The sequence below is a fragment of the Podarcis melisellensis genome, assembly GCF_964234715.1.
Source record: "Podarcis melisellensis genome assembly, chromosome: 9".
Classification (NCBI taxonomy): Eukaryota; Metazoa; Chordata; class Lepidosauria; order Squamata; family Lacertidae; genus Podarcis; species Podarcis melisellensis.
In genome coordinates, this window is record NC_138541.1 from 50,335,863 (window position 1) to 50,358,457 (window position 22,595).

The 22,595-nt window shown below is 44.7% G+C and overlaps 1 protein-coding gene and 1 long non-coding RNA gene across 4 annotated transcripts in view; one reads left to right on the forward strand and one right to left on the reverse strand.

The window, feature by feature from the left end:
- The window catches only part of LOC309378361, a 28,635-nt gene extending 28,083 nt beyond the window's left edge, over positions 1-552 (reverse strand). Inside the window, exon 1 of the long non-coding RNA XR_014172034.1 lies at positions 417-552. This is a non-coding gene — a long non-coding RNA (uncharacterized lncRNA). The remainder of the gene's footprint in view (positions 1-416) is intronic.
- A 3,291-nt stretch (positions 553-3,843) lies between these two features.
- On the forward strand, positions 3,844-19,924 carry HELT (helt bHLH transcription factor). Of its 3 annotated transcripts, none has more exons than XM_081926386.1 (4): positions 3,844-3,938; positions 16,508-16,612; positions 16,920-17,016; positions 19,127-19,924. In XM_081926386.1, exons 2-4 carry the CDS (start codon positions 16,595-16,597, stop codon positions 19,612-19,614), a joined length of 603 nt encoding a protein of 200 aa, XP_081782512.1. In that variant the 5' UTR covers positions 3,844-3,938; positions 16,508-16,594; the 3' UTR covers positions 19,615-19,924. The 3 variants fall into 3 exon arrangements, with proteins under 3 accessions (XP_081782512.1, XP_081782511.1, XP_081782510.1); XM_081926385.1 differs by lacking the exon at positions 3,844-3,938 and adding an exon at positions 15,494-15,862; XM_081926384.1 differs by lacking the exon at positions 3,844-3,938 and having other exon boundaries at positions 16,262-16,612.
- The last annotated feature ends 2,671 nt before the right edge of the window (positions 19,925-22,595 follow it).

Here is a 22,595-nt window from a genome sequence, read left to right on the forward strand (position 1 = left end):
TGTGCTCCTTGGAGGCCAGATATGCCTGCTCCTCAGCAGCCCCCCTCAATACTGCCCCCTCAGCAGCCTCTCTGTGAATAGGAGGCACTGCTGGTCTCCTTCCAACCCTAGGAAGCAAATGGCAGGGGCTGCCCTGGGCTCTGCACCCATCTGGCATGAGTCAGAGCACACACACACACCCCGCAACAACCCTTGATTCCCACGTCAACCATTGGGTAAGGTTGATTTGATTCCCCTCCTTGTTCCCAATACAGATCTTTATTCCCCACTTGTTCCTGATGTGGATCTTCATTCACCCCTTCTTCCCGCCGTCTTCTGGTTCGCCTCATGTACCAAAATGTCTAAGGTGCCCCGCTCTCATAAGTTACAACATCAAAATGCAATATATATATTTTTTTAAGTTTAGAACAACTTACATAATTAAATTGGGTCTCAAAAACATATCCCGCTTTTCCACTGGAGTCCTCCAAGCAGCTAACCATGTGGATAAGACACACCAAGAACCACACGCTCACAAAACAACGCCCGCCATCCCACCGAGGGAGGAGATAGCACCAGTCCTAAGAGTTGTAGTCCATTGTCGCCTGAAGAATGTCTTGTTGATTACCTGTGTTCCAATTTCTTTAAAACGTCCTTTCAGTCCATAAGAGAGGACTTCCTTAAGCACCTGTTGTCATTACTGTATTCTTTTCTTTTGTGTGTGTGAAGGAATCTGGTGCTGGTGTATTGATTTAATTTTATTTCTTATTTTTAAAATACATTCTGTGTTCTCATTTTGTATTTTTATGTTGTGAATCGCTCCGTGATCTTCAGATGAAGGGGGGCATACAAATTTAATTAATAATAATAGTAATAATAATGATACACAGCAGCAATCCACTCACAAAATTGAAATGCAGCTTGCTTCTGTTTCCCTTAGGATGTGTGGAAGAGACTTTGGGTACTTAAAAAAAGTTTTTGACATTACTTTTGTGGCAACCTGAGAAAGAAGCATAGACAGAGCGCAACTATGCAATCCACACTGAAATTGTTTCGCAAATTGCACAGAGGAAGAGCACTTTACTTGCAGAATTAAGGTAGGAGTAAATTGCTGTATTTCAAAAAGGGAAAAGAAGAAGAAACAAAGGTATACAACAGATCACTATATTATACTCAAATAGTTTTAAAAAACAAGACTGGTAATGCCATTTTCATCCTATCCTTCCTTCTCACTGTAATTCTCCCTTGTGAATTAAAGAAAGACCTGTCTACTTTGCTCATATCTTTGTAAGTTTGAAGCTTCTTCTTTTTATTACATCTGCGGTAGAGCTTTTCAAAATGTGGTTTTGTAATCCCTATTGTGTCCCGGGTCAGGCAAGTTAAAGGGCATTTGGATATATCTCAGGAGATTGTCCACGTTGTACATTTCTTGACCAGTTGCTTACACAATCCAAGCTACAAGTCGTTTTGCAAATTGTCTGGAGCACTTGTCCTTTGCTCCAGAAGAAAGGTTCCTTTCCTAAAGCAACACGGAGGAAATAATGCCAAAATAATGCCTCTTGCTAAATGTTATATATCCATCCATTTCCGTCCTGGCAGATGTCTTTGTAGAGCACTTAAGGCCACTCTAAGTGTTAGCAGCCATTCTAAAGGAAGCATGTTTGAAATCAAATTCATTAACAGGAACAGGATTGATAGCTTTGAGCCTGTGGTCCTTTTTATTTTGAGGGTTTTTTGTGTGGAGGTGGTGCTAATGCTACACTGAATGTGTGCAATTCTGTTTGAGGCAAGATTATATATCAGTGTGGTCAGGACTGCCTCCAGGTCCCAGCTCACAGAGGACCAACGCTCAGTTGATTTAATGTACAAAAGTCTTTATTGAAGTTTAGTTTCCATTTCAAACCCCAGAGCGTGCAGCCCTACGTCTTGACTTCAGATCGGCGAAGTCCCCTCTGAATCACTACCCCTTCCGCACCAGTTTAAGATCCTGGCCCGGCTCCACCTCCTCCGCAGTTCTTTCCTCCTCTGGGTCCTTCTGCCCCCTGGAGTTTCCTCCCTTCTGGACTCTTCTGACGCTGACCCTCCTGAGTCTTGCCCTTCCTTCCGGCGGGCTTTAGGACCTGGCTCCCCATCCGGGCTACCTGCTGTGCCGCTCGCCTGTACATTTGAACTTGGCGCGCGCGCCCAGCCGGTAACCTTCCTCCTGACCGTTCCCCCGCTCTCCGATGTGGGCATGGTCAACCCTGACTCATCTCCTCTCGCTGGTGGCGAGAACACTGTTCCCGATTCCTGGGACTCCTCCCCCCTACTGTGCTCTGGTGGGGAAGCTGGTCCTGATTTCCAGCTGCTGCTCAAGGAGTCCCCGCTGGCCCCTTCCTTCTGGGGCTTCCCCTTTGGCACCCCCCTCGCCCTGGCCATGGGCGCTCCCTTCTGTGAGTCTTCCGATTCGCTGGTGAGACTCGTGGAATCTCTCTGACCACTGTCACTGCCTACTCCCCCCTCGGATTCCTCCTCCTCGCTCTCCATTTGCTCCCTCTCCTGTGTCTCTGCTCCTGAACCCCTGACATCCATCCCCCCCTCGAAGCCCCCCTTCCCCCCTCCCCCTCTTCAGGTGCGGGTTCCGGTGGCTCCAGTGTTGTGGGGGTGAGTGCAGGATACAGTTCGTCCCCCGTGGCGTGCAGCCATTGGGATAAGTCCGGGAAGTCCTGTACGGGCTCATTGACGGCGATCTCCTCGGCTTCCATCTCCTGGTCGGCGTGTTCGAACCCGGGATCTTCCCCCAACTCGCCCATGACCCCCTCATCCCCCGTCTCCTGGGGTGATGCTGCGTGCAGTGGCCCTCTCGGCATCCCTCTGCGCCACCCCACCTCAGGTTGATCCTCCCACCAATAGGAGCCCCCTGTGCCGAACCCTGAGAGTGATCCCTCTGGGGAGCTAGTCTCTGGCGCCTTGTCCTCAGCTGAAGAGAACCCCTGAAACGTGCTGTCTGAGAGTGTGGGAGTGAAAAGATATTCGTCGAAATAATCTGCCGGCATGGGCCTGTGTGGGAAAAGTGCGTGGAACTCGTCCTTGAGGTAGTGCTCCTCCACTGCAAAATACGGTACCCAGCTGTTGGCGCTGGCCGGGGTACCTTCCCTGGCGAGGAGATATTCAACCCCCTCTACCCCCCATCTGGAGTCCAAAATCTCTGTGACCACTGTCACTGCCTACTCCCCCCTCGGATTCCTCCTCCTCGCTCTCCATTTGCTCCCTCTCCTGTGTCTCTGCTCCTGAACCCCTGACAAGTGTGAAACAGCAAAAACAACAACTACCTAATATGCTTAAAACTTTTCCATTACCATTTGATCCATTCCTATGTCTCCTTACCTGAGAGGAAGTAGCCTTGAACTTTTTGGGGCTTACTTTTGAATAGATGTATCTAGGATTTCTCCATAACTTTTAAAAGTCCTATAGCATCTAATTTGATGACAATTTAAGTGTCAAGTTCTCAAATTGTTCTCAGTTATTCCGTGGTGCTTCTACATTCATTGGCATGCTGGAAGGTGGGAGTATACATACTGAAAAAATGAGTTGTTTGCTGCAACTGAAAATTGCATTGCAAAAGAATTTGGGAAGAATACAAGGGTGCCGGTAGTACTTTTTGTGGCTTATCATCCTAGATAGACTATTTGATAGTTCCACTGAAATGTTTACTTTTATGCAAAATATTTGTGTGTCATCTTTTCTACAAAAATATGTTTGAGTTAGTATATAAAAATCAACAATAAAAGCTTTCCTAGAGGATTTTAAATTATTTATTACTTCTGTCCTTTCTCCCAGGAAGAGAGGCTCATATGCATAAACAAGAATCTGTTTATAATACAGATTGCCTTGCTGGATGCAATCCATATTCTCTCGGTTATAAAGCCAGCTGCATTCCACTGAAGGCAACTGTTTAAAACGCTATTAATAATAATTCAGTATGTTCTCTCACCACTTGGGGGCAGCAGCCAACGCCAAATATAAAGTTTCACCATCAGATATACTTCCTGTAACTTGCCTGTGATGCTCAAAACTGTATGTTTCCTTTTTACAAAAGGAAAGGCAAATTAACCTCTCTTTGTATTTGCAGGACTTTTCTTTTTTTGTTATGCATTAAATATCTGAGTTCAACAGGGGAAAGTATGTTAGACCGCACACATTTCATACAAATAGTTATACTAGATGTGTGTGTGTGCGTGCACACACACACAGAGGTAAGTGCATAATAGTACTGATATACAGTGGTACCTCAGGTTAAGTACTTAATTCGTTCCGGAGGTCTGCTCTTAACCTGAAACTGTTCTTAACCTGAAGCACTACTTTAGCTAATGGGGGGCCTCCTGCTGCCGCCGCGCCGCTGGAGCATGGTTTCTGTTCTCATCCTGAAGCAAAGTTTTTAACCCGAGGTACTATTTCTGGGTTAGCAGAGTCTGTAACCTGCTGCGGAGTTTGTAACCTGAAGTGTATGTAACCTGAGGTACCACTGTATACCACTCTGCTTCAGGTTAAGAACAGTGGCTTCAGTGGTGCTTCAGGTTAAGAACAGTTTCAAGTTAAGAACGGACCTCCAGAATGAATTAAGTACTTAACCTGAGGCACCACTGTACTAAATGTTTGTTGCTTTTTAACCAATTAATTAATCAGCTAAACAATGCAATATTGGAATGCAGATTATATTTAATTAAATGCAGGTGGCGCTGTGGTGTAAACCACTGAGCCTCTTGGGCTTCCGATAAGGAGGTTGACAGTTCGAATCCGTGCAACGGGATGAGCTCCCGTTGCTCTGTCCCAGCTTCTGCCAGCCTAGCAGATCGAAAGCATACCAGCACAAGTAGCTAAATAGGTACCACTGTGATGGGAAGGTAAATGGTGTTTCTGTGTGCTCTGGCACTCATCATGGTGTCCCATTGCACCAGAAGTGGTTCAGTCATGCTGGCTACATGACCCTGAAAGCTGTCTGTGGACAAATGCCAGCTCCCTCAGCCTGAAAAGCGAGGTGAGAGCTGTACCCCATAGTCAGCTTTGACTGGACTTAACTGTCATGGGGGGATTTGCCTTTACCTTATATTTAATATGACTGCAATACTGTTATAATTATAATTTCTCAGTAGTACAATCTTATTTGTGTTTATCCAGAAGTCTTATTGAGTTCAGTGGGGCTTACTCCCAGATAAGAGGGCATTGGATCGCAGCCCCTAACCCCAGTAACTTCAATGGAATTTAAACGGAACTGAATTTAGGATCGTAACAGCTTCCACTTGATGCAACCATTTGTTATTTAGAGAATCTTCTTACAGGCCAGTCTTATCCTCTGATGTGGGATATGCAAGTGGGAGAGAATCTCTAGCTCATCGTTCTTGAGCTGGCTGATACGGCATCACTTTGCATTATTGACAGCTCTGCAGTCCTGATGTGGCATCAGCACAAAGGACCTAAATGATGATCCATCTGCAGCGATGCAGCTGCAAGGATATGATATATGACACGTGGTCTTAAGTCAAGGAATGGCAGTTGTGACATTAGTCAGCATCTTATCCGCTAGTGCAAATTCTGAACATTGCAACAGTTAAAGGCTGTGGTTAAAAACAACAAAACCAAACCCCACTACCTACATAGGAATACAGGAAACTGTATATTACCAATTCAGACTATCTAGCCCAGGAATCTAGATTCAGGTAGGTAGCCGTGTTGGTCTGATGCAGATGCAATATATATAAAAATATAAAATTGTCCGGTAGCACCTTAGAGACCAACTAAGTTTGTTCTTGGTATAAGCCATGGGTAGGCAAACTAAGGCCCAGGGGCTGGATCCGGCCCAATCGCCTTCTCAATCCGGCCAGTGGACAGTCCGAGAATCAGCGTATTTTTACATGAGTAGAATGTGTCCTTTTATTTAAAATGCATCTCTGAGTTATTTGTGGGGCATAGGAATTCTTTCATTTCCCCCCCAAAAATATAGTCCAGCCCCCCACAAGGTCTGAGGGACAGTGGACTGGCCCCCTGCTGAAAAAGTTTGCTGACCCCTGGTATAAGCTTTCATGTGCACGGACAGGTATCTGAAGAAGTGTGCATTCACACGAAAGCTTATACCAAGAACAAACTTAGTTGGTCTCTAAGGTGCTACTGGACAATTTTTTTATTTATATATATATTTAGCCCAGGATGATTAACACTGATTGGCAGCAGCCCAGGGTTTCAGGATAAAATCCTTCCTATCCCTACCTGGAAATGCCAGAGATTGAACCTGAGGCCCTTTGCATACAAAGCACGTTCTCTGGCACTGAGCTATAGCCTGTGCCTAAATGCTTAAAGGAACTGGTGCTGTACTTCTTGTTTAGTCATTTAGTCGTGTCCGACTCTTTGTGACCCCATGGACCAGAGCATGCCAGGCACTCCTGTCTTCCACTGCCTCCCAGTTTGGTCAAACTCATGCTGGTAGCTTCGAGAACACTGTCCAACCATCTCGTCCTCTGTCGTCCCCTTCTCCTTGTGCCCTCCATCTTTCCCATCATCAGGGTCTTTTCCAGGGAGTCTTCTCTTCTTATGAGGTGGCCAAAGAATTGGAGTCTCAGCTTCAGGATCTGTCCTTCCAGTGAGCACTCAGGGCTGATTTCCTTAAGAATTGATAGGTTTGATCTTCTTGCAGTCCATGGGACTCTCAAGAGTCTCCTCCAGCACCATAATTCAAAAGCATCAATTCTTCGGCGATCAGCCTTCTTTATAGTCCAGCTTTCATTTCCATACATCACTACTGGGAAAACCATGGCTTTAACTATACGGACCTTTGTTGGCAAGGTGATGTCTCTACTTTTTAAGATGCTATCTAGGTTAGTCACTGCTTTTGTACTGTACATCTGTAAATATATAAAATGTCCAGTAGCACCTTAGAGACCAACTAAGTTTGTTCTTGGTATGAGGTTTCATGTGCATGCACACTGTTTGTATATGTGCTATGAGTAATGCATGCCAGGCCAGCCCCACTCATGCACAATCAAAGAATTGATGAGTTCGTTCTTATTTTGGACTGATCTAGCATTTTGCACCAGAACAGCCCTACCAGGGTTACAGATGTTAACCAGCTACCGTCCCTGTTCTTAATCTAGTTAGGCTGTCCCCCTGCAGAATATAACTTGACCCTTCTGTAGAAGATTTCAGTAGAAGATTTCAAAGTTAGCATTATCGCCTGCTAATGTCTGCAAATCAAGATGCTGTAAAAAGCACAAGAGCATAGGTTACCGTAATAATATACGGTAATCGGCATTCCTAATGGGGAGTGTGTATACATCCTGCCCCTTGTACTGGACTCTTTTAAAAGTCTGTAAATGCTATTGTTAGAATTTGTGCCTCACCATCAGAGATCCGGGAGAGTAATTAATATTTTTAAATAGGGTAATTGGTACTGCATATGTTTTCCTTTATCTTTTACAACTATATGAGTAGCAGAAATTCTGAAGGGTGGATTTTTGCCAGTACAGATAGAAAAAGCCGCATTTACCAAATTTCTCCTTGTTTTATCAGTCTTTTTTGTGGATAAATGTGATTATTAAAAATTAAAGGTCGGGGAGGGGTTGAAATTCTGGCAGTAAAACAAGATGATACATTTCTGTTTCTCTTGGAGGGTGGTGGAGATTGGTAGAGTTGTCAAGTTATCATTTGCACTTATCGTTTATTGTTTTGCATCAGTAGTAGTGATACAAAAACGAAACCAGAGAAGGCACAGCAAATGAATAACAACACTCGGAAGACGGTTGCGGAATCACAGCATGGATAATAGTGCTCAGACTGCACTTTGTTCGCTGTTTCCCCTTCTATGTTAACCTGGCCTCATCGCTAGGAAGAGGGAAGGCTGCCTAATGTCTACCACTGTTAATTAGGGTCTAGCATTGTCCACTTGGTGGCAGTATGACCAGAGCATCCCTGTATGCCTGGGTTTGAAGCTAGATTCTTATAGAAACTGGGTAGAAATTTACCAAAATTGGATTTAAAAATGTATTTCTGCCTTGGATAGTTGGTCAAATCCGCAGGAACTATAAGGTTGCCAACTTTTAACTGGGTTCTGCTCTGGTGCCTTTCTGCCGTCATTAGCGGAGAATAATGCTTCTCATTGCCTTGAAACGTTTCACCTGCTGATTTCTATAGGTCAGCCTTCCCCCAACCTGCTGCCCTCCCCACATCTTGGACTGCAATTTCCATCTACTGCAGCCTGCATGGTTATTATTATTATTTATTAAATTTGTATACTGCCCTTCATCTGTAGATTTCAGGGCAGTTTATAGTTGTACTTCAAAGCATCTGCAGGGCACCAAGCCAGGGAAGGCTACTGTAGCTCAAGCTGCTCTTAAACATATAGGAGCCATTCAGGTTCCAGACATATCTAGTTTATCTGCTGGAATGGCATATGATTTACAGGACAGGGAATGCACACACAGCCATGTTAAATTTTGCATCAGGCAGTTCTAACTAAATGTGAGCCATTCAGGGATCATAAAATATCAAATGCCTGGAATATTTCAAGGGTTCTGCACTCATCCTTAGCACCTTGACATTGACCTATTGCACGTTTATGATTTCTGACTTCCTAACCAGGGACGTGGGTGGCGCAGTGGGTTAAACCACAGAGCCTAGGACTTGCTGATCAGAAGGTTGGTGGTTCGAATCCCCACGATGGGGTGAGCTCCCGTTGCTCAGTCCCTGCTCCTGCCAACCTAGCAGTTTGAAAGCATGTCAAAGTGCAAGTAGATAAATAGGTACCACTCCGGCGGGAAGGTAAACAGTGTTTCCGTGCACTGCTCTGGTTCGCCAGACGCGGCTTAGTCATGCTGGCCACAGACAAACTGTCTGCAGACAAACGCCGGCTCCCTCAGCCAGTAAAGCGAGATGAGCGCCGCAACCCCAGAGTCGGCCACAACTGGACCTAATGGTCAGGGGTCCCTTTACCTTTGCCTTTAAGAAAGCAAGAGAACCTGTGTACTTCCCCTTTTCCTCCGCTTCCTCTGCTATGCAAACTCCCTTCCTTTCTCTTTTCAGAGGTAATCAACCCGCACAGCTCCATTTCCGCCAATATTAATGCTAACCATGGCTAGTTTTCAGGCAGAGGCTGGAACCAGGGTTATGAGAAGGATTGGCAACACTAGCCGAGTTTGCATGTGAGAGGACGATGAAGAAGAAATGTACAAGCCTGTGGAGTCTTGCTTGATTTCCTAAACACAGCTAGGAGAACAAGAACACCCTGTCTACCCCGGGCCCCTAATACTGGTTTGCTCTGGTTGAATTGCCAAGCTGTTTTTTTGCAGGGCTCCTGTTCTCTAATAGTTGCATGATAGGAGCAAATTCAGATCAGGTTTTTTTAGACAGGACAGGACTGTGGCTGCCTCACCCTCATGCCCACAGAACATACATGTGTAGGTCATCCAAGGAGGGAGATTATTGCGGGGAGACAAAGAGGGAGATTATTGGGGCTTGTAGCCATCTCTGTCTTGGCGCATTTCAAAAAACTGGCCCTAGAAGAAAATATTTGCAGGTGGCCTGGCATATAGAAAAAGCCTTCAGCAGGTTCATGATGAAAGCTTTATTGCCAAGCACATTACCAGGGTCATGCCTCTAGTTGTGTAGAAAGGATGTGCTTTTAGAACAGCCTCCTTCTGGACCTCCACCCAAATCTGAACTTGAGCATTTTTTGAAGCCAATGGAAGGTACTTTTCTGCAGGCAGGCATTGGAAACTGGCTACAGCAACAGATTACTATGAAAGGGTTTGTTTACTAGCAGCATAACTGCAATTATTATTAAATTTCTTTTTTTGTTATATATGCCACATATCACCTCTTTGATAGATGAGCAATCATTAGACAACGATAACTACATGCCACTGTAAGCAGGCAAATATATTATATTACATTGGGCAGTTTTTCCTGGTGTTCATTCAGACATGGATTTGTATTTTTTAAAGCTCAGAGACAGTTTGGGATGACAGAGATGTGGAGTTTTCTGCTCAACGGCACCATCTGCTTCTCCTCTCCCATCTTGACAATCTGCTCTGCTGTTTTTCTTTTGCATGGGTGTTCTTTGTTTTTTAATGTTTGGATTGTTAGCTGCTTTGATTTTTGTGTGTGTAAGAAAATCAAGGGAATAAATTTCTAAAAGCCCATTAAAATTGACCTCTGTAATTCACTGTAGGTGGTGCTGCCCTTGAAGATGACTCAGAAGTTTCAGTGGGTGGGAAATGCCGTCCAAAAAGGATACAGGGTGGCATGTGCATATCTGACTACTGTTCTGCAAATAACATTGCTTATCTGTTTCCTTCTGAGCACAACTCAAGGTGCTGGTTTAACCATTAAGCCACTTCATCACTTTCTCTCACTCTCCCACTCCCCTTACTATTACTATTGTTGTCCCCGCCCCCAGACCAGACACTCCTGCACAAACTCCTCACAACTGCTAGGAGTAAGTCCTTTAAAGGCCGGAAATGATAAGATGATATTCTTATCAAAGTTAACATTTGTTCCCCTTCTTCCCACATTCCCCCAAAAGTTTGTAAGACCTTTTTATTCTTGCTAGAATCCAGTGACTCTAACAGATCTGCTTTTAAGTCTAGCTGGTGGGTTTCCCCCCAATCAATTTGATTGTTTGTAGCCAATGGCTATTACAATATGAACACACACACACACAAAAAATTCCTTCCAGTAGCACCTTAGAGACCAACTAAGTTTGTTATTGGTATGAGCTTTCGTGTGCATGCACACTTCTTCAGATATGCATGCACACGAAAGCTCATACCAATAACAAACTTAGTTGGTCTCTAAGGTGCTACTGGAAGGAATTTTTGTTTGTTTCGACTACGGCAGACCAACACGGCTACCTACCTGTAACTAGAAATATGAACACAAATTGCACAGCTGCAAAACAGAACAAAAAAGCATTGTGTGCACCAGAACAAGTCAAATCTACAATGTCAACATCCCTAGGATTTGGCACTGGTTGTTGTATTTAGCTGCAGCTCCCATAAATAACTTCATACTGAATTTGCAGTTATTAATAATTTCCTTCGATGGTTAGTGCTATAGTTAAAGTTTATTTCTATGCTGCCTTTCAACCCCCCCCGAAAAAGCCCCCAAGACTGTTCACACACAATAATTCCCAAATACAAAACTCAACCAAAAATACATTTAAAAATTACAACTTACACAAAAAATTAGACAGCAAAAGCTTAATATTTCAGAAAAGACCAAAAGCAAAATATATTCATGTTCCTTTGCCCAAATGGGAAACGGCAGCCCCCAGAAAGTCACCAGGGAGAGCAGGAGTAAATCCTTAAGGGGTATTTCATCCTTACAAAGGTCCCAAGCAGAGGTGTGGGAGGTGGGAAGACTGCAGCAGATTCTGGACTGAGATTGCAGAATTCTCCAGAAATAAAACATCCAATTACTGGAGAGTAAAGGTAAAGGACCCCTGGATGCTCCAGTCAAAGGAGTTGCAGCGCTGTGGTCTAAACCACTGAGCCTCTTGGGCTTACAGATCAGAAGGTTGGCAGTTCACTGTATTGTTACAGTTAACTTATATAACTACATATACACATACACAACAAAGGAGGAAATATAGGTTGCAATTCTTTACACATTTATGTGGGAATAAGTTCCGTTTTTATATTTTGCCATGATTACAATTATTTTTCCATGCAACCATTCCGCCAAGGAATTCTGGGTGACATACACAGTCCCCTCCCCCATTTCCCCCCACAACAACCTTGTGGAGTAGGCTAGGCTGAGAGAAAGTTACTAACCCAAGGTCACCCCAGTGAGCATCATGGCCAAGTAGGGATTTGAACTCTGCTCTCCCAGATTCCTAACTCAGCACTCTAACCACTGCACAACACTGTCTCTACATTAAGTGCATATTGATTACAGTGGGACTTACTTCTTGGTAAAAATTTCTAGGATTGGGGTGTTAGAACCTCAATTCAATTTCTTTCCATGACAACACAAAACAAAAACAGTTGAACTGGCCCTGAAATCAGGTTGCGCGAAGCTCAACAAAGATCCCAAACCATTTGAAATTATTGTTTCGCTGCCAGCCCCAACTTGCATTTATGTCTGTGAATGACCCTCTATAACTTTATCCCCATCATCAAAGATCCTTCTTTAAATGAAGCAAATGGCTATTATGGAAGAAGGATTGCGCAGAGAGGCAATGCTGAAGTAAAAGCGAAAACCAGTTCTTGCTTTTGTGTGGTATGTCTCTTGCCAGATATTAGCCTATTAAAACAAGTGCAGGTTACAGCATAATTTCCCAATAAGGTTTTGAATTGGGGGGAGGGGGGGGGCTTCCAAGTATGCCAACTGTGCTCAAATGCAGGTGTCAGTGCTTTTATGTGTTTATGTCATGTTTCTGTATCATATACATTCTTAACATTAATGTATGCAATTACTGCATAATTAAGAAATAATTAATATTATATATTAATAGCTGTATGGTATTCAGTGTCAATTTGCGGCAGCGTTTTAACAGGTGTATGCTAGCGTGAGGCATTAAGTCCAATCCGTTGTGTGTTTACACAGTAAGTCCCATTCTATTCAATGGAGATTGTTCCCAAGTAAAATACACAGAGGATTGCAGCCTTTAAATAAATCGATGGAAAGAACTGCTTTGCATTCAAACTGCCTTGTTTTTGTGTGTAAAGAAAAATGAGTGTTTTCCAGATTTATGTCTATCTCGAATCCTCATTGCTAAAGTGCTTAAAAATAAATCGCAAACCAAGGGAGCTTTTTCTATGTATATACATGAAATCATGGCCATAGGGAGTACCCATTTCTAAATGTATGAAACATGTGCACTCTACTGTTTATGATGACTAAAAGAGTGGTGTGATGAGGGTTTTGTGTTTTTCTGGAGAGTTAAACGATAAATGCTCTTATACTTCTGGAAGTCTCCAACTAGAAATGTGTCAAGAGCTTTCCAAAGCAGCTCATAATGTCTGTCTGGAGCCCTCATTGTTAGTCTGAGCAGAGATGTAACGTTAGAAATCAGAAGTAAAAGCAAACATCTCCCCTTAATATGCCATAACGTTTCCAGCACTCCAGCTCCATCACCCCTGTCATATCCACTTTGCATGTGTCCTTTCTAGCTTCCATTGTCAGCCTGAACCTGCACCTCATCCAAGCCTGTCCGGACCGAGACACAATTCTCCGGCAGGGAAAAAGAAGCAAATAAACAAGTTGAGTGGTGTAAAAAAAGGGGGTTGCCTTGCAGGTGCCTGCAGCTGGCGGTTAACACAGACAGTAAGAGGATCAACTCCATCTCCACTGGCTGGAAAGAGAGGGAGAGAAATAAAGCTCCCACATTTACTATTCACAGTTTAGTTAATTTGGATGATAACGGTTAGTTTCTAATCCCATTGTGCAGAATTGAATATACTGAAACCTACAAGCCTTCTGAAAGAGTGTATCTTGCAAACAGGACAACAATCAGGAGCGTCTCCCCCCCCCCAGACTGAACCGTGCAAGACACGCACAGTTTTGGATAACATTTTGTAGGGGTTTGTTTAGTCACCCATCAGGTTGCAGACAAAACAGGTTACAGACAAAGCATCAAGAAGCGAAAGCTCTTTAAACAGACAACAATCTGAATTTGCATTTTGCAGCAATCAAAAAAAGAAATACAAAATAACCAAAAGGACACCAAAACTACACTTCTAGGAGATATTAAATGGCACAGTTTTCTTCATCTAAAAATAAAATTATAAAAATCAGGGAGGAGAACAGTAACCTATTTCTTAAAACAGTTTGCAGAACGTCTCTCTGAAACTATATTTCTGACTCTTTTTTAAAAAACACGTTCATAATATTGCTTTGGAGAATACACCGTTTCCACGATGGAACGGACTAAAGTTTGGATACACTGGCACACATCTCCAAAGTCTAGGTGATGTTTTTATTTGGACGTGCAAACTATAGTCACATTCTGAGTTGAATTTGTTATTCATTTAGTCGATGTGTAAATTGGGCTTGTTTGAGGGGCGGGGGTGTCCCTATACAACTAAATAAGAAGGTGCCAATGAAAGTTGAAAGAGGCACGAAAATGCGCTCCGAAGCTTTGGAGAGGAAAAGGATACACCCTCTTTTTTAGCTAATTTCCTCAAGTTCCTGTTTGTGTGTTTTCGATATTTTCCTCTTCAAGCCTTTCAAAAGAAAGCAAGCAACTTCCCCAAGCTCCATTATTCCCTCTCCGGCCCCCCCTCGGACAAACTTGTTGCCCCCCAAAAAGACAGCCCTTTGCGCTCTCAAGGCGAGAAGCGCGGCTGCCAGAACAGAGGCCCTAGGAAAAAAGTTAACAATGCTGTGAAAATATGTTTGCAGAAAATAGACAATTGTTGGATTAGACGTATTCAAGTATGAAATAATGCCTTTTTGTGTAAAAACTTCAGCAATGTGCGTGTACAAAAGTTCCCTGTGGCAGTTACTTGCTCCCTTTGTGAGCGTTGCGCTTTGGCGTCTCCACTTGGCGCATTTCACTCCCAGCCCCTTTAAACGCGATTGTTTCTTTCTTTCTAATGACATTTACCGGATCAAAACATGCTGTTAATTCGATCAGAAAGCTTTACCCTCCCTAACAATGCCACAATAATTTCTCCTGAAGTTTGTTAAATTGACCAAAATTAGGCAAATGAATAGGGGGTCTGTAGGCGACCCTTCTCGCAGGTGACACCACATAATGCACTCTCAGACCAGCTGCGATCCCCTCTTTATTTTGCCCCTCTTTTCTTTGACCCGCATTATTAAGATTTAGGCCCAATGAAACCATTCACACTTTTCAATGGGATATTTTCCTATAGGATAATAGGCTACAAATTGAGCCTCTCCAAAGCGGCGAGAAGGAGGGGAAAAATAACAACCTCGAGAGACACACACACACTACAGAAACGACCGTCGTGTGCCAAAGGTTTGAGGGAGGCTCCTAAGGTCTGCAGAGGGGAGGAGAGAAAAATTTAAAGGACGGGGTGGGGGGAGAGAATCTCGTGCCAGCCTCCAGTCCCCACACCTGCCGGGGTGTCCCCGCCACATAAAGCGGGAGAAACAAAAAGGCCTGGCTGCCATCTCTCATAAAGATGGACGTGTCACCAAGTCGTGTGAGAAAAGCCTGAGAACAAACGGGCCCACTCCGTCTCCAAGGGCTCTTCCTTGAACTGGGCGGAACAGCCTATTAAGGGCTTACTTAATTACTTTAATGACTCTGGACAGGCTTTAAAATGCAGTCAGCGCTTGGACAGGGAAGGGGGGCGGCGGCAGGGTGTGTCATGTGTGTCTTGGGCTGGGGGGAGAGTGTGGGGTGCCTGGGATTTGTAAACAGGCGGCCGTCGTGTGAGAGACCGACCAGGCGCTTGGCGGCCCAGTGAAAGAAGACGACCAGTGTTTCGCAGCCTGCAGGCGCGCCACTGCGCTCAGCTCCCTCAGCCCTGCGCGGGTCGTTGCCATGCAAATGCCCTTCGGGGGCCGATCACGTGTCCTTTGAAGGGCCACGTGGAGTGACAAAGCTGATCTGACGTCCCCCCACCCTTACACGCCCCTTAGGCTGGGGGTGTGGGGTGGGTGGGGGAAGACCCGAACATACACACATTTTAAAAAACTGATCTTTAATGCATGCCTCCTCCTCCTCCTAACGCTGCTTTCCCTAATCCTGGGGAATCAGGCAGGCCATGAATATATCCCCCCACCCTCCCTCAGAAATGATCGCTTTATAAACCGCCCCTTGGAAGTTAGGGCTCTGCAATCCACCTGGGCCACTTGAAGGAGGACATCGGGTGCCTTCTGCGAGCTTCTCCCCCAGCAGCGGCTTCTTGTCACGATGGCCTCCAAATTGAAGGAACGGAAAGTGAGTTGGAGAAGGGAAGGTGCCCTGCGCGCTGCCACCGGGCTCGACCTTTCCTCAAGGAACTGGCGGCCCTTCGCTGCACAGGCTTAGACATCGGTTTTGAGGCTTGTGGTTATGTGTGGGATGGGGGGGGGGCAGTACCAGAACTCAGGAAATAGAAAGAAAGAGGCGAAGTCTCGAAACTCCTGAGATATAGGAACCTTGCAGTATTTGGCGCTTCATATATCTGGACGTTTCAAATCTCGTATGAAAGTTTCCAATATCTCAGTTTTGAGGCTTTGCCGCCCCCCACCCCAGTTTGCCTTCTTGGGATTATGGTACCATCAGCAGATGATGGGCCCACCATCGTCTCCAGCAGTAAGGATGCTGCATTGCTAAGTTTTGGGGAGGTTTTTGTTTCTTTTTTGTCTCCAGTATGTCAAAAGCTTGGAGAGTTGGATAGGAGGAGCTCACAAGTGCCTGGCTCTTAAAGAGTTGCTCCAAGCTGTACAGAAGTAGGTTGTTGAAGGGCAGAGAAGAGTCTGGAGACGTCAAGAAAAATTAAAGGTGATGGAGCGACTTCGCGTTCTGATGCGATGCTCCCTTCCATCTTGCCATACCACACGTGTGTCTAGCCTAAGCCTGTCGTTCTCATGCATTTTCCAGAGGATCCCGGTCTCCCATAAGGTGATCGAGAAAAGGAGAAGGGACCGGATCAACCGCTGTCTGAACGAACTCGGGAAGACGGTGCCAATGGCTTTGGCAAAACAGGTGCGCATCCCAAAGTTGCGTTTTGCGTCTTTTCGAACAGAGGGGAAGCAATTTGCGTACGTGGGGTTACTTAGGAGTGGTTGCTGCTGCTGTTCTTTTTGCATGGAGAGGGGTGTGTGTGTGTGGCATTTTGCAAAATACTGTAAGGGGATCGTGATCATAGCTTTGTGAATGAAACAAGTGTGTGGCTTACTCCTGCTCATTTGCAAGCCTTTTTGTCGTTAGGTTAACTCACTGGATTCAAAGCTGCGGGTGCACGGGGTTGGAAAACAGCTCCCTGAAGTCCTGTCTGCTTTGTGCATTTCAGAGTTCCGGCAAGCTGGAGAAAGCGGAGATCCTGGAGATGACCGTCCAGTACCTGCGGGCCCTTCACTCTGCAGATTTCCCTCGGGGGAGAGAAAAGGGTAGGCGCGCTCTTCTTCCGTGGCGGTGCGTTTCTGGCCACGCAGGCGCGCAGGGAGAAGACCCTTGACCGGGAACTGCTGGCTGAGCTCTGAGAAGCCTTGGGAATGGATCACACTTTGCTGTGGGAAATCCCATTAGTGAAATTGGGGGATCCTGGCGACACGGGTGGAGAGGAAAAGAAATCCCAGCTGGCGACACTGGGAGGGATTTTGGACACAAACGTTTTCACGACCAGATTAGTGGTCCAGGAGTTAAATCGCTAAGGGCAACCCACTAGCTCTTAGACTCAGACCCCCAGTGCAATCCTCTATAAATCTTCTCAGAAGTAAGTCCCATTGATTACAATGGGGCCTGCTCCCTGATAAATGGGTGTGGGGTGGTGGCCTCAGTTTTCAGTATGTAATTTGGGAATCAGTGATTCTACCTCACAGTGAATGGATTCCATGGAACATAAATAAACAATCCTTTACATTAATTAAATCCCCCCCCCAAAAAAGGAGTAAGCAAATTAATGGAAGGTGGAGCTCTCTGTGATTAGAGACAGTGCATTACAGTAGCTTAGGCGTTGCTTTGAGCTTTCCAAACCTGGATGGTTTTGGAGACAAGAGTGCAGGACTCAAACAACATTTCGTTTGATCCAGCAAAGTAACTTCATTCCCTGATAAGGAAGGATTTTACAGACTTGTGAGATGTAGAATAATGAAGAAATAATGCATTTATTATGACACAATCTTCTGTGACCAACAGCCCACTTCATCAGCTAGATGAATCATTAAAACTCAGCAGATGTATATGATGTGAACATATACTCAAATAGGTGTATATTTTTTGTATATACCTGGCTACATAGGGGGGAAGTCCAGTGCAAAATTGTTGGCTGAGAATTTATCAGTACACTCTGAGGCTGTGTACGCACCATAACTTTAAAGCACATTATTTCCATCAAATATCCCTGGGCACTGTAGTTTACTCATCACAGAGTTGCAATTCCCAGCAACCCTTAAGAAACAAAAGTGCTCAGAATTCTTTGAGTGGGAACATGTGCTTTAAATGTGCTTTAAACATAGCTGCTTTTCCCACCTTAACTAGCAAGACTGCAGAGCATGGGTTGCTCTGTTCTCATGCTGTATTTGCTGATCTACCCCTGATTTGTTAGGCTTCATGGGATGTGTACTGAGCATTCATTTTGAGTTATTGTGGGGAGGTTATGTGATGTCACATCAAGCGATTGTTATCTCACACTTTCCAGTGTGTTTTCCCATCACTGGGGTAGGGAGTGAGCTCATTCACACTCCCTTTTGTCCTGCAATTTATTCCATTTGCCCCATGATTTCTAGGCATGGGTCTGAGAGGTTTTTCTTCTGTCCCTCTGCCTCCCCCTGGAAAACCCACAGTTTACTGCTGAATCAGTACATACATAAATCTGGAGAAAACTCATTTGACGTTTGTTCTGGTGCAGTAGTAAACCACAGGTTTTCCCAGGGGAAGTGGCAGGACAAAAGGAATATCTCTTGACCCCCTGCCTAGAAATCATGATACAAATGTGTGGATGAGCCCTTTGTTACATGAGAGCACCAAACTAACTCTAATTGTGCAACTTTAATTTGCCAGTATATGGCTGAATCCTTTCCAAAAACAGCAACATTCTTGAAGCATCCTTTGTCATGTTGCATTGCCTTCCACGGGATGCCCATGTTAACCAATGCACATTTTCCCATGTGTAAAATGGTCAGGTGAAGAAGATACAGGTGAATACCTGCAAAGGTACAGGAGTTTTCCCTAATTTTTTACTTAGCCACTCCACTGGGACTCCCCACTTGGGAAGCACTAGTTTCCAAACTCTACGTACTAAATTAGGCAAAACAGGTTCCCATTAATTTGCTGCAAGAGGCAGGAAAAACTGGGTGTCGATTGTAGGGTGGGGTGTTTGAGTTTCTTCCTGCCCCATGTAGGCAAGCCATGGTTTCCAACCACACGCCCCACAGGGGGCAATTTGATTTTGAAGGGGGGCAGTTCAAGAATGAGTTATTAACAGTTAATGGCCTTTTAGGCTTCCTCCATGTGAATAGGAACCACTGCTCTAACTCAATTTTTCTTTCTTTCCAACAGAGCTTCTAGCTGAATTTGCCAACTACTTTCACTATGGCTACCATGAGTGCATGAAGAACCTAGTTCACTACCTGACCACAGTGGAGAGAATGGAGACCAAGGACACCAAGTACGCCCGGATCCTGGCTTTCCTGCAGTCCAAAGCTCGCTTTGTCACCGAACCCATCTTTTCCTCACTGGGATCTCTCCCAGAGCCAGACTTCTCCTATCAGCTCCCACCAGCTCCAGACTGCTTGGGCCACAGCCCCAATGACCCTGTGTTCCAGCAGGGATCTGGACACGGCCCCTTTTCCTGGCACAGCTCCGCTAGGAGTCCCACTCTCCCTTACCTCCCCAACGCTCCTGTGCCCCTCACTGGCCCCGGGCAGCAGCGCAGCACCTTCTTGTCATCCGTGCAAAGTCTGGACCGCCACTACCTCAACCTAATTGGCCATTCCCACCCCAACACATTCAGCCTGCCTTCTGGCCAGCATCCTTCGGTGCTATAGCCTACGTCTGGCGTTGCCAGCTGGTTGTCCAAAAGGGTCCCTGTGTCTTAAAGAGCTGCCAGAGAGAGAGAAGTGTATGGCTTTTGCCTTCCCAGTGTTGCCATGCCATCGACCTTCTCCGCGTCTTGCAGTTCCTAAAGGCCCCAAATGCCTTCCAAGGCCAGGCAGTGCCGAGCTCACCTGCGCATATTACCTATTTATATTATTTCAAGAGAATAAATTATCTGGCCTCCTTCCACAACTGTAAATAGATATGAAATTAACGGTGGAGTGAAATAAAGATATACTTCTGGAAAAAGGTTCAGCCTGAGATATGTTTGCTGTGTTTATTTATTCATCCTTCTGCCAGCCAGTTCTTCTAAATGTTTGCTCTGATTTTGGCACAAATGGAGTAAGGTTAGGTGCACATTAGGTTTGTTTTGTTTTACCTTTTTAAAGAACGCATTTTTAGAAGAAACAAACACAGCTAAGGGGAATGGAAACTGTATTTAAGCGATGGGGGAGATGCCTGTGCCAAATGGCTAAGGATGGTATCGTACACCAAGAAAATTAGTAGGTTATTTTGCTATTGGTTTGATAGGAGCCAGGTTGCACCACAAGACTTTAACTTAAGCAGATGTGTCCTTTGATGCGGGATGGGAATACCCTGGTGTATATATGGTGTTGTTTGTTGTTGCAATCTGGCCTTGAGATCTCCATGCTTCCTTGGAAGCAAACCTTATAGGATTTAATCTCAAGGGCTCTGGAGCCAATTCACGCAATCATATTAGCATGTCATGGAATCATAGAATCACAGAATTGTAGAGTTGGAAGGGACCCCAAGTTATGCAGGAATCTCAGCCAAGGCATCCATGACAGAGAAAGGGTTCTGTTGAATGGATCATTGCAGATCTCACCATGGAGCTGTTTTACTACTGCCCCATTAAGGCACCCATGGAGGTCTCACACCATTGCACATGGGAATGCACTAGGTACCAGCTGGACTCCAGGTCCACCTGGGGCCCACGGTTGGAACATTTCTTCAAGCTGCCTTATACTGAACCAGACCATTGGTCCATTCAGCAGCCCTTGGACCTTCTACCTGCAAAACATATATAAAGGTAATGGGACCCCTGACCATTAGGTCTAGTCATGGACGACTCTGGGGTTGTGGTGCTCATCTCGCTTTATTGGCCAAGGGAGCCGGCGTACAGCTTCCGGGTCATGTGGCCAGAATGACTAAGCCGCTTCTGGCGAAACCAGATCAGTGCACGGAAACGCCATTTACCTTCCCGCTGGAGCGGTATCTATTTATCTACTTGCACTTTGATGTGCTTTCGAACTGCTAGGTTAGCAGGAGCAGGGACCAAACAACAGGAGCTTACCCCGTCACAGGGATTCGAACCGCCGACCTTCTGATCAGCAAGTCCTAGGCTCTGTGGTTTAACCCACAGTGCCACCCGCATCCCTAAAACATATATACTCTACCATTAAACTATGGTCATGTCCCATTGCTTGTGTGGGGAAGGTGTTCACATGTGGGTGATCAACATGCAGCAGTCATATAACCTGTGTGACTGCAGAAGCAGGTAAAAGATCTACAATACTGTACATACCACAATGGCTGTGTGTGTGTCCAGTCCTCCAACCTCATGCAGAGGTGAAAGTTCAAATAGCTAGCTAGAGTTTCCATGTGATCCTAGTTGAATTTCACTCACACACACCAACAGTGATCCCATGGAAGACAACAAGTGTTTGAATGAGACCTGGGTGTTTGCTGCATAATTCAATACACTTTGGGAAGCTTGGCAGTGATGACCAATTACATGATTCTGTCACCCTCAGATGATTCCTGATGTGACTTCCACATCTTAACATGCTAGATTCAGTCATGTTACTTGATCTGATTCTAGTGGAGGATTGAAAACAGAACCCACTGACTCTGGAACAATTGCTCTCATTCAGATAGCTGTAGATTAACATACTTCTGAGCAAACATACAAAGTTTGTGAATTTTTATTCATCCACATTTGATTTAAGTGACTATTAATTGCAGGTGGGGAACTTAGGGCTGGTTATAATTACAGTATGTCCAAATATGTCTCATGATTTCCTAGCAGAGGGATTTCAGCTCGGATTATCCCAGCATTTGTTTATTACTGTATTTTAAAATTCTTGTTGGTTTTTTTTAATCTTTTGAATATTCTATTACTGTACTTTACTTTCTATTCTGGTTTATTGTTTAGTTATACTGCATTTCATATTTTTATACAGTGGTGCCTTGGGTTACAAACGCTTCGGGTTACAAATGCTTCAGGTTACAGACTCCGCTAACCCAGAAATAGTGCTTCAGGTTAAGAACTTTGCTTCAGGATGAGAACAGAAATTGTGCGGTGGTGGCGCGGCAGCAGTGGGAGGCCCCATTAGCTAAAGTGGTACCTCAGGTTAAGAACAGTTTCAAGTTAAGAACGGATCTCCAGAACGAATTAAGTTCTTAACTAGGGGTACCACTGTATTGTATTGTCTGATGGAGTTGGTTTTCAACAGACATTATAAGCAGCTTTTTGGAGAAAGCTCCTCAAAACACGAGTATACATATTTAAATAAGCAAAACAAAGCACATTGACTCAGTGAATCCATAAAGAAAATGATGACAAAGCCTACTTGAGGTGTGAGAGCTCTTTCCAGCATAGTTTGTGCTTCTGTTTATATATGCATCTCAACCAAGTAATGCTACAATTCAACAGAGATACACTGAGGCTGCAAGAAGTGAGATTTTAACTTGCTTTCAGATCATACACTTCCTGCCTTTATGCAAAACATGCAAGGCAGCCCTGTAGGGAAATTAAAAGGCTCCAATTTTCATTGTACAGTAAGGTGACGTCTTACATAATGAGGGTAAGCTTTTTTTTAAAAGATGACGAAGTTGAAGTACTCAAATCCTGAAAGACAAATCCCCATGCCTTTTCTCAGTCACCTTTTGCAGGCTGAATGGAATGTTA

Coding starts and splice junctions, on each gene's coding strand:
- HELT (XM_081926384.1), top strand. CDS start 16,412: ATGGAGCGACTTCGCGTTCTGATGCGATGCTCCCTTCCATCTTGCCAT. Junction 16,613..16,919: donor CAATGGCTTTGGCAAAACAG/GTGCGCATCCCA, acceptor TGTGCATTTCAG/AGTTCCGGCAAGCTGGAGAA. Junction 17,017..19,126: donor CCCTCGGGGGAGAGAAAAGG/GTAGGCGCGCTC, acceptor TCTTTCCAACAG/AGCTTCTAGCTGAATTTGCC.